Source organism: Apium graveolens, chromosome 1, assembly GCF_009905375.1.
Source record: "Apium graveolens cultivar Ventura chromosome 1, ASM990537v1, whole genome shotgun sequence".
Lineage (NCBI taxonomy): Eukaryota > Viridiplantae > Streptophyta > Magnoliopsida > Apiales > Apiaceae > Apium > Apium graveolens.
The window spans coordinates 176,889,911-176,901,996 of NC_133647.1; the positions used below are offsets into that span (position 1 = coordinate 176,889,911).

At 35.1% G+C, this 12,086-nt stretch overlaps 2 protein-coding genes across 2 annotated transcripts; both read left to right on the top strand.

The window, feature by feature from the left end:
• The first annotated feature begins 3,952 nt into the window (after window positions 1-3,952).
• On the top strand, window positions 3,953-5,094 carry LOC141711897 (uncharacterized). Its single transcript, XM_074514602.1, has 2 exons — window positions 3,953-4,834; window positions 4,915-5,094. The coding sequence occupies exons 1-2, from the start codon at window positions 3,953-3,955 to the stop codon at window positions 5,092-5,094; spliced, it is 1,062 nt and encodes a 353-aa protein (XP_074370703.1).
• A 4,588-nt stretch (window positions 5,095-9,682) lies between these two features.
• LOC141671804 (putative pectate lyase 22) lies at window positions 9,683-11,479 on the top strand. The gene is made up of 4 exons (XM_074478161.1): window positions 9,683-9,845; window positions 9,958-10,698; window positions 10,818-10,956; window positions 11,038-11,479. The coding sequence occupies exons 1-4, from the start codon at window positions 9,736-9,738 to the stop codon at window positions 11,260-11,262; spliced, it is 1,215 nt and encodes a 404-aa protein (XP_074334262.1). The 5' UTR covers window positions 9,683-9,735; the 3' UTR covers window positions 11,263-11,479.
• The last annotated feature ends 607 nt before the right edge of the window (window positions 11,480-12,086 follow it).

The following is a 12,086-nucleotide window of genomic DNA, read 5'->3' on the forward strand; positions in this document are numbered from 1 at the left end:
GTATTTATTGAGCAAGAGGCTGAAGAGGTTAACAATGCAACTGAGTTCACACCTGGTGAATCTCAGCCAACAAATGAAGTTAATGATAGGCAGGGAGGAATTTTTGGGCAAACTTCTGCTACACAACCAACTGGTGCATGTGGTGTTGCACCAAAAGCATGGCAGAAGAAGCAAAAGACTGTGATAACAAGAGCCAAGATCCTCAGGGCAAGGAGTGTTAGAGAGAAGAAGGCTAACAAGAGATATCAAGATTGATCCTATTTAGTTGAAGACATACCTACTATTTCACAATTTGACTGTTGTTTTTGGTACCAATTGAGAACTAGTTCTAACTGTTGGTCATATGTTCTTTTGATTAGTATAACAACTTTTGAGATATAATTTAAACAGCCTTTTGTAATGGATAATCTTTTGATTTGGAGATCCTTTTATAATGCCATGGTTGTTTTTTAATCTATTGTATCTGCTGTACATAAAAAAAAAGTGTAATAAAGGCATGTAGCAACCAAGTACTAGCAGTTTACCATCAAAGCCATACATAATCCATTACAAAAAAAAATGCAGGAAGCACAATTCATTACATCTCAACTCCCCCACCCATAATTCATTACAACTCCACCTACTTTAGATCTGCACCTACACATGCACCTTTATGTTATTCAACAAATAAAAGATGCACAAAATGACAGACACAAACACAAATCTAAACATCCATTTCTTTTTTTCCTTATCCTGAACTTCTTGTAACTGAACCAAATGCTCATCTTTCATGGTTCTCAACCTTTTCACAAGACCCGGAATCACAATTTTAGCTTGATTACATAGAGGAGCATCCACCCATTGAAAAAATCTATAGCCGGCTTGCCCATGGGAACAACTCTTAAATTCGTCCAAGCACATCTCTCAGCTGCAAACCTCCTGCAATAACAATAAGCCATTTTTTTAGACTCTCTAGGTTGAAGATGTAGTCTGTAGCTTTAGAAAACACTAACATATAGGCAGAGCCGTGCCTGAGGGTGTGCAACTGGTGCCACCGCGCAGGGCCCTAAAATATGACAGGGCACAGTTTTCTATATACAGGTGTGTATACATATGTATACTAAAATATGATTAAGAATGTTTAGTAATTTTTTTTTCAATATTAAAAATTTGTAAATGAAAAATAATTGGAAAGTATTATACATTTAAATAATTTTAAATTATTATCTTGAATAAATCATATTACTTCTAAAAATACTAATATAAAAATCATTTAAAATTGAAAATTGCATTGTAAATCACCATTAATGCTCTAGTATGATGAGGTAAAATACTACTTTTAATGAAAAATTATAGTTAACTAATATAATTATATATACTTATTTTCTATTGGTGACAATATATACATTATTATGTCATTCAAATAATGATTCAAATTTAAGGTATATTATTCATCTTAAATATATCCATATTTAATGTATATATTATATAAAAAAATAAGTCAATTTTATATAAAATAAATTAAATAATGGGTTTAGAAGATCTAAATTACAAGTTAATGTTTAAATTAGTTTTTATTTGACTATCTTTTTTGTTTATCAATATTATATCTTACTTTTTTATAAAAATAGTATATCATAAGTCACATGTATAACTTATCTCTTTAAGATAAATATTTAACTTCTAAAATATAGTATAACATATTAAAAATTACATGTATAACTGTTTTTAGTAATTTTTGTTATGTAATAAAATTACTTTTTGTACTTTAATTATTATATTTTATTTATAAACTTTAGTTTTTTATTATTTTATGTAAATTTTTTAAAAAAAATTTAGTAGGGCACTTTTTTAGATTTTGAACAGGGCACTTAAAATTTCAGGCACGGCTCTGCATATAAGTTATACATATATATAGACACAATATGACTGTTGTTTTTTATAAAAAAAACTGATTTTACCCCCGTTTTGTTAGTCCAGTTAGTCGGGAGTTAACGGAAGACACTATTCTAAAAGACGGAAATGAAGTTGGGCATCTATTTTGAAAATTTGTGACTATGGTAATTTTTTTAAAATTGAATGTAAAGTACGGCCAAACCTATACAATTTACTCTATTTACGGAGCATATTATGAAGTTTGTCATTGCTTTTTGCTCCTTTTTGCATTCCGAAGGGTTCCACTTAATGATCACAATCTTGTAATTCATGCGTTGAGGTGATTGAATATAACATAGGCATCCTAAAATAGATCACAACAATCTTACTTTAAGATTATATAACTTTTCTTAATAAATTCAGAAAAACACGTGTTTCTTAAAATTTTTGTCTATTAATAATGACTAATTTGCACTTTGCATCCCATAACTTTTGTTGAATCTCACTTTGGTATTAGAATTCTGGGACATTTCAATTTGCACCCTAAACTTAGGAAACGCTTACATTTGACATCCCTTTGGCAGATTAAACGTTAAGTCAGACGTTAACGTTATCTGACAGGGACGTTATATGTAATTCACCCATTTACATCAAAATGGCGCTAAAATAACATCTGCGTCCTCTCCCCCAATTTTACAGACCCTAATAACACAAAAACCCTAATTGCTGCTTTTAAGTTCTTGATTAAATACTAAAATCTGTGATCGAAGATGAGAGGTCGTTTAAGGGATGTTGTTACCGCTGATGAAGGGGACCAAATACCGCCATATCCAGGTTCTATAATATACATATCTATTAGTATGTGTTTGATACATGTGTTTTATTTATTTGATACTACCTCCTGTGATGAGTTTAATAGATGAGGAATATGTTTAAGGTTATTGTTGCATGCATGTTACTTGGTTTATTTGTTTATGTGATTTTGATACATGTATATGAATATTTTGTATAGTAAAATATGGTTGTGGTCCCCTGATTGTCACCTTCTACAATTGTTTATTGGTATTATAGCAATTATATTGACTGTTGTCTATTATACAGATGATTCTCCATATTTCAGTGTTAAAATCTATCATGGTGGTTCCCTAAATGAAACCAGTACAGAGTATGTAGGAGGTGTGCTGAGTTATTTTGATATGTGTAGTCAGAGTGAGCTTAGTATGTTTGAGTTGGAAGCAATGTTATCAGAATTAGGGATACAAAAAGGGACATTTGACTTGTATATGCATATACCAGATTCTGAATTGCCCGATGCTTTACTTCCAATTACAGTAGATGGTGATGTTGATATGATGCTAGAGCTTGTTGCATATAGTAGATTGCAAGTTATTTACTGTTGTCCTGGTGGTTATGGTGGTGATATTGACTACAATGATTTCTCCTTCACTCAAATGTTATTGGATGAGAAAGAAGTTAGGATTGATGACATAAGGGAAGAAATTGAGGAGAGGATAATTCTTGGTAATGATAGTGAGGGAGAAAGGGAGGATGATGTTGATGAAGCTAGCTTCCATGGAGATAGCTCTAATTTAGACTCGAGTGAGATTGAGGTGACTGCACCACCTAGAAGAGTTAAAAGAATTTCACCTCCCAACCCTCCCTACAGAACAAGGAGAAGAGGGAGATATTCTATGCTAAGAGTAAGAATGCCACTGAGCTTAATTTCATATTATTCTGAACTTTCTATATTGTGTGGTTAATATTTTGTATTTGCAGGGTTTGTTCAAAAATACTGAAGAAACTCCTGTTATCTTGGACAATGATGACAATGAAGCTCCTCCTCCCTCTCAAACTGATATATCAGTAGGAAATGATTATGCAGATGATGAAAGAGAGGGTGAAGATGTTGATCATGATGATATATATGATGATAATGAAGTGCCTGATATGCTTAAGGATTTGCAAGAAAAAAGAAAAGAAGAAAATGGAAGAAGAATTTGAGAGACAAGATGCTAAAGAAGCCAAGAAGGTACATTTCCCAAATAATGTAGAAGATGGTGATAGTAGTTCTGATGGGTTTGACAGTGCAGATGAAAGAATGGCATGGAGTTCATGTGATGAGGAGGAGATGCAATATCCTGAATTTAATGAGGTAACATACATGAAAGATCCTCAATTTTCCCTTGGTATGCTATTTTCCAGTGGTGCAATTTTTAGGAAAGCTGTCAGACAACATGCCATTCTTCATCAGAGGGGCATAAGATTGAAAAAAAATTTGAAGGAAAAGATAAAATGGATTTGTGCTGATGGATGTAGTTGGAAGTGCTATGGCATTCAGCAACAAAGGAGTACCAGTTTCCAAATAAAGACATTGTATAACCACCACACTTGCAATCCCACATGGATCCAAAAACAAGTAAATTCGACATGGATTGCCGAGGCGTATGAGAATGAAATTCGTATGAATCCCACTTGTCCAGTGAAGGCTTTTCATTCAAGAGTAGTTAATGATCTCAAGTGCAACATTAATCAGTCAATGATCTACAGAGCCATGAAGAAGGCAAAGGATAATATACTTGGTAAGCATGAGGAAGAGTTTGGTAAGTTGTATTTGTATGCCAATGAGCTAAAGAGATCAATGCCTCTTAGTACCATCAAACTCATGACTGACCCCCCAGAGACAGGAACAAATAGGAGAAGGTTTAAAAGGTTTTATGTGTGTCTAGAACCACTGAAAGAAGGATTTGGAGAAGGGTGTAGGCCATTAATAGGGTTAGATGGGTGTCATCTTAGAGGGCCTTTTGGTGGAATTTTGTTAACTGCAGTTGCTACTGACCCTAATGATGGCATTTATCCTGTGGCATGGGCACAGGTGGAGGCTGAAAATAATGACAGCTGGGATTGGTTTCTGTCACTACTTAAAACTGACTTGAGAATTGAAAATTCAGGATCCTTCACTTTCATATCTGATAGGCAAAAAGTAAGTCTTTAATGTATTTATGTAGTAGGTTAATAGACTATGTGTCTTTATATAGTATATAATGCTTCTGACTTGTGCAGGGTTTGGTTAATGCTCTTGAGAAACAGGTGCCTTCATCAGAACATAGGTTCTGTGTCATGCACCTTTACAGGAATTTATGGCATGGAAATAGAGGGATTGGAATCAGAAAAGCATCATGGTTTGCTGCTAGGTCAACTACTGAGTTCACTTTTAAGAAGCATATGGACATTCTAAAATGAGTATTTCTATGGACATAGAACTTCTTGTAAAAACATGTATTATGTTGAACATGCTCTAACAATCTATTTTATACTAGATATCAAACAAAGCATACAATTGGTTAAGTGAAAAACCTAGGTCTCAATGGACTAGGACAGGTTTTAGAGAACTTTGCAAGTCAGATATGTTTGTAAATAATAATTGCGAGGTATTCAACCATGCAATTAACAATTTCATAGAAATGGGTATTATTACCATGTTCAAGTCAATTCACCTCAGCTGCATGGAAAGAATTCAAAGAAGGAAAATAAAAATGGAAGCTAGTACTAATGTTTTCTGTACCAGACCAATGAAAAAATTGCACAAGTATGTTCTCTAATAAATGCTACACCCTATTTTATATGTTATTTTCTTGTCAATAGTATATTACATGCTAATACATACATCTATTATACTAGAGCCATGCAGATGGCTGCAAATGCTAGACCGGTTTGGAATGGTGGAGATAAATACTCTGTCACAATGACAGATGGAGGCCACCAAATTGTTGTGGACTTGAGTTAAAAACACTGTGCATGTAGGAAGTGGCAGTTGACTGGTATTCCATGCTTCCATGCATGTGCCTGTATTTTTTTCCAAAAACAGTCCCCTGTGGATTACATGCATGAATGTTATTCCAAAGAAAGGTACTTGCAAGTCTATAATCATGTGTTAGACCCAGCCAATGGAGAGGAATTCTGGGAAGATACTACAGAACTCCCACCTTTACCCCCAGTCATTAAAGTAGCCCCTGGAAGGCCAAAGAAAAAGAGAGATACAAGGACTGATATCATTGAGACAAGACCCTCTAATCCATATATGCTAAAGAGGAGTGGAACTTCATTGAGATGTTCACACTGCAATGAATGGGGGCACAACCAAAGAAGCTGCAAATCAAAGGTATAAATTGGGTTTTCTTATTTTCTTGTAAATAATTTACCTTTTATAGTACCATTTTCTTGTTTTTTTCATACGCAGAAAGTTGATATGAAGAAAAAGGTTGAGGAAGAGGGTGGTATAGATTTGGATTTACAAGAAGAGTTGGACACAATCAATGTTGCTACTAAAAAACATGTTACATGCTCTCATTGCCAGAAGTTGGGTCACAATATCAGAGGATGCCCTAAAAAGGTACTTGAAAGTTAAGTTAGATGTCAACTTAGATGAAAGTTAAGTTATTTACTTGTGTTATCACTTACTGAATAGAAAAAAGAGAAGGCTGCAGCAGCTGAAAAGGTTAGAGAAGAACAAGAAGAACAAGCAGCTAGGGACATACAACATGATTTGGAGAAAAGAATTGCTGAGGATACAGAGTTGGCAGCTAAGAAAGCTGGAAAGAAAGCTGTTACTGTCAAAAGGCACTCAACAAAACCCAATCCGGCCACGGGTACACATGGTGGCACAATTAAGCCATTCATACCCTCAGGAAAGGTTGGTTCTTCACTTGGAGGTCAGACAGTGAAAGAAGCCACAAAGAAGCAGTGCACCTCTTCCACAAAACTAGAAGCTCCAAACATGAAAAAACAAAAGACCATGGGAAAGCAGCCAAAGTAGTCTAACTGTGGATGTTGATGTTTTTTTTTGCGACTTATTTTGCAAAACTGAACTTCTGTTTTTGGTCCAACAATATGATTGCTACAAATCACATGTTGGTGTTTCAATCAAGTCACTATGAACCATCTTTGAAACTTGATTGTAACCATCTGATGCAAAACTTATGTAAAACATGATTTGTGATCGAATGCATAACTTTTGTTTGTCATTTTATGATCATTTGTTTTTCAAATCAACTAACATCAAACAACAAGATTAACATTAAAGTAATGCATTAATCAGTAGCCAAATTCAAGTAATACATTCAATGTGCTTGTCAACTACTAACATTACATATTACTCCATCCATTAACATTACATATTAAACATCTTCATGTCCTTGCTTGTCCCCAACCCTGTCTTGGTTATCCCCACCTCCGGGTAAATTCAAGATCAACAGAATTGCCCATGACAATATTAGCAACACATAAACCAATTTGCTGCCCCTTTTCTTCTGCAATTCATTTTGTAACTTGACATTATAAGCCTCCAGATACCTTTGTTCACCTTCAAGTGCCTTGATTCGTCGAATTAGACCCGGGATGATAGCTCTTGCACGTCCACATAGAGGAGCATCCACCCACCGGAAAAAGTTACAGGTATATGTAGCACAACCAAGAAAACGACGCCCCGCATTTGCATCAGTCCAAGCCGTCCTCTCTACCGTCCATTGATTACAGCTGCACTTAATTGACATTTTTTTACTAACAGAAATGAAATAAAATGGCTGAATATGCAAGAGTAAAAGAATAGATCAGTTTTGAGGTACATATACACCCATTTTACAATTATATTCGTTGAAATTTAAAATTCCAGTAATACCCCTGTGGAAGATAACGTTAACGTCTGGGTTAACATTTAATCTGTCAAAGGGATGTTAACTGTCAGCGTTTCCTAAGTCTAGGGTGCAAACTGTAAGGTCCCAAAGTTCGGATACCAAAGTGAGATTCAGCGAAAGTTATGGGGTGCAAAGTGCAAATTAGTCATTATTAATTATTAAGAGATTGATATTCCTGAGTTTGTCTCATAAATACTCCCTCAAATTTACTGAAATTATATATATTTAAAAAACACCCTCACTATTTTATACTAAAATACGCTACCACAGGAAAGTAGATAATCTTATGAACAATTTTTTACTATTTAAGGGTGTTTTTGTAAATACACTATAACTTTTTATATTGTATTTTAGTATGAAATTGTAAGGGTACTTTTGTAAATATATATAATTTCATGTAATTGCTATATTAATACGATAATTAAAATATATTTACAAATGTTTTAAAAGTGAATTTTTTGTAATCAATAAAAATATGTAATGATTCTTGTGCGTTTTTTGTGTAGAAAGCTCTTAACTCCGTAATAATATCTCTATCAGCGTGTACATTAAAAAATACAAGGATTGTAAGGATGTAGCACAGGGGTCTCACCAAATAGTTGAAACACATTTGTTTCAGGTCAATCCCATGAACAATTTAACAACTTTGTCAATTATCTCACATCTGTTCCAAGGTTCTCAGACACTATTTGGTACTCAACATTCAGAAAATTAATAGCAACATATGCTACAATCTTTCCTGTTGCCTAGAAAGAAAGACAATGTTATTGGGTCACTGCCAGGACAAAAACATGGTCACTGTGAAAAACAGATGATGATCTATGAGTTTGTCTGTACAGACTACATAGATCTCCGAGTGGCCAGTGGGTTACTACCTGTTGACGGAAGAGATAAAATAAGCAGGGATAAACTATGTAAGCGACCAAGTAATAAATTAGCTAATAGGGAGTTATATTTAGTCCGGAACGCGGGGGGGCTAGTTTTAAACAATTATTATTTGTATAATTATATGTGATGATCGAATGTCATTCTTAGCAGATAGGTATATGATGCGGAACAACCAGAATCCTGAAAGAAAACAGGGCCTACATCACATGGGAGAACATGCCTTTGTATTCCATGTAGCCGGGAAATTTATAGGGCCGACTTATATTCAAACACAACAGTGCATCCCACCTAGATTTTATAGTTGAATCAGAATCCTGGGCTATTTCACACCAGCATTTTGGTACATGAGAATGTTCTAACCACATATCACCTTTTGCAGAAAGCATGTAAACTCACGGTGTACACAGTTTTACCCTTGTATTTCATAATGAGTCCGTTTTCAGGAATTCAAACGCCTCAGTGGATGGCAAATAGACATTTGAAACATGCGTGGTAGACGAGTATGCAGTAGAGACAGGCCAGACATTGCATGTGGCAGAGGGACTAAAAGTCAGTTTTGTGGGAACGTAGTACCCTGCGTACGTCCTCAAATTCTCTCGATTCATCAAAACCTTGCAGACGTTGCGGACCTTATGGTTTATATAGTTATAAATATAGGCCAAAAGGGTAGAAATATTAAAGCCAAAGTATAAGAAAGAATGCCATTAAAGGTACATGGAATTAAAGCGCCTTCAAAACAGGCTTTGTTATGAAACAGACACATAACAATGTTGATGAAGATTTTAACAAATAAGGTATATTAATTGAAACCAATTATAACTAACTTAACCAAATGCAACAGAACACTGTAATGTCACACTCTATAATACATGTCTACTCCAATAATATATATATATATGGACTTCATATCCAACACTACCGACAGATATTTCAAACAAGTGTCGGTTGAAACCTGATTAGTCTTAATACATTATTAACATCAACTAACCTTAATCTACTACTTTCTGGTCATATCTTTCTTTCATTTTCTGTCTGCATAACATCATTACAAGTTAGAAACATAATATACTTGAGGATTATTAAGTTGGTTATACTAATTACTCAAATAAAGTTATAAAACTTAATATATGTAAATCAGATAGGAAAATAAAAATAATTAGGGAGCAAGATGGGTACACTGCTACAGGTCTTTCAAAAGTATTGTTCATCAACTTCCCATCCTCTATATTAATATCATTCTCCTTCTCAAGTTCCTCACACATTACTATCTCCTTCTACGAGAAAAAGAAGCTCGATATTAAAGATGGATTTAGTATTTCTCTTTTGTTTATTTGTCGTTCTTCTTGTAGGTCCAAGCTTTACTCTGTCTTCACCTGTTCAAGATCCTGAGCTAGTAGTACATGAAGTACACAAGTAAGGAAATACTACAAAGCTTTTCTTTTTATTACACCTTATTCCCTTGTTAAATGTTGCAGTGTAACTATAAATGTGCTTACTCAATATCGCGGTAATCTTTGTTTTACAGGAGTATCAATGCATCTAGAAGGAAGTTGAGTTTTCTGTCATGTGGTACAGGAAATCCCATCGATGATTGCTGGCGGTGTGACAAGAACTGGGAAAAGAATCGTCAGCGTTTAGCAGATTGCGCGATAGGATTTGGCAAAAATGCTATTGGAGGAAGAAATGGGGATATATATGTTGTTACTGACTCTAAAGATGATGATCCTGTCAATCCGAAGCCAGGGACATTAAGGTATGGTGTCATCCAAGATGAGCCTTTATGGATCATTTTTGAACGCGATATGGTGATTCAACTGCGAGAAGAATTGATGATGAACTCATTTAAGACTATAGATGGGCGTGGCGCGAGTGTACATATTGCTGGAGGGCCATGCATTACGATTCAATATGTGACTAATATTATAATTCATGGTGTGAATATACATGATTGCAAGCAAGGAGGAAACACAGATGTGAGAGACTCTCCCAGCCATTTTGGATACAGAACAATTTCTGATGGTGATGGGGTTTCGATTTTTGGAGGAAGTCATGTTTGGGTTGATCATTGTTCTTTGTCGAATTGTAATGATGGTTTGATTGATGCCATTAGAGGGTCAACAGCAATCACAATATCTAACAACTATATGACACACCATAACAAGGTTATGTTATTGGGTCACAGTGATACTTATACACAAGACAAGAACATGCAAGTGACTATTGCCTTTAACCACTTTGGAGAAGGCCTTGTTCAAAGGATGCCAAGGTGATTATTAAAGCAATGTGTGCGTGAAAAAACATTCTTAACTGATGGAGTTTCACTTTTTATTGAATTCTGTTTATATTTTCTGGAAGATGTTTAATCAAATATTCGATCTATTGCAGGTGTAGACATGGGTACTTTCATGTGGTGAATAATGACTATACTCATTGGGAAATGTATGCAATTGGGGGAAGTGCAGCTCCTACTATCAACAGTCAAGGAAATAGGTTTCTTGCTCCCAACGGTCAATTCGACAAAGAGGTGAGAAGCATGAGATACTGAGTATAAAATAGTCTTTTAATGAATTTAAACTACTAACAGGGGAAGTAACTTGTTTTTCAGGTTACTAAACACGAGGATGCACCAGAGGACGAATGGCGTGGATGGAACTGGAGGTCTGAAGGAGACTTAATGCTCAACGGAGCCTTTTTCACGCCTTCAGGGGCAGGTGCATCTTCTAGCAGCTACGCCAGAGCTTCTAGCCTTGGTGCAAGACCATCTTCGTTGGTGAGCTCATTAACAGGGGGAGCAGGTGCTCTTATATGCAGGAAAGGTTCCAAATGTTGATTGTTGTTTGCAAAAATGTCTATGGTGAAACCATAAGCAAGTCCACTGTATGTACTCCACAGTTCAGCTAATACGTTCTATATAGTCGTCTTGTTCGAATTGTTCAATTTACTCGTCTTTCCTGAGTAACAAATGTAGAATTGTTCAACTTGTAAGTTCCAATGTAGTAATTTTGTGAAGTTGTAAATTATAGACAATAAACTGTTATTATCTTGAACCTGAGTAGGAGTTCAACAATTACACTAGGCCTCCCACATATATCTAGTTTCTACTTGTGTCCGGAGTATTACAAAAGCTCCCACGCATATAGTATTACATGCACAACTGACATAGGCCAGAATAGTATAAAGTGAGACAAGAGTCGAATTATTTGAGAGCAACTCCACATCTACATCTACTCGTTAAATAATCGACTCTAATAAATTAAGCAAGTTCAATTCCAAATTGTTTATCAACCCAAGTTTACGATCTAATAACGTTTTTTTTTTAATTCATCAATGGCATATGTATTCATAACTAATTGAAATTTTATGTATTTAATCAAGTCGAACCCGAGTATATTAAACTAATTAAGGCGACACGAACTTTGAACTTAAAGGACAATCTAGCTCACTCAAAAATTATTTTGATCCCACCACTGCACTGCTTATGACTTTGATTGATGTAGAACTTGGGTTTAAAACTTATGCAAAGAGCCGAGCTTGAGCATGTAAGTGTTGGCATCAGTGGCTGGAGCTTTTAAGTGTTCGCTTGGGCTCGATCACACACAATCACATGGGGATTACGAAGAGCAGAACACCTCGAGTCTTTTACAAAACAATTGT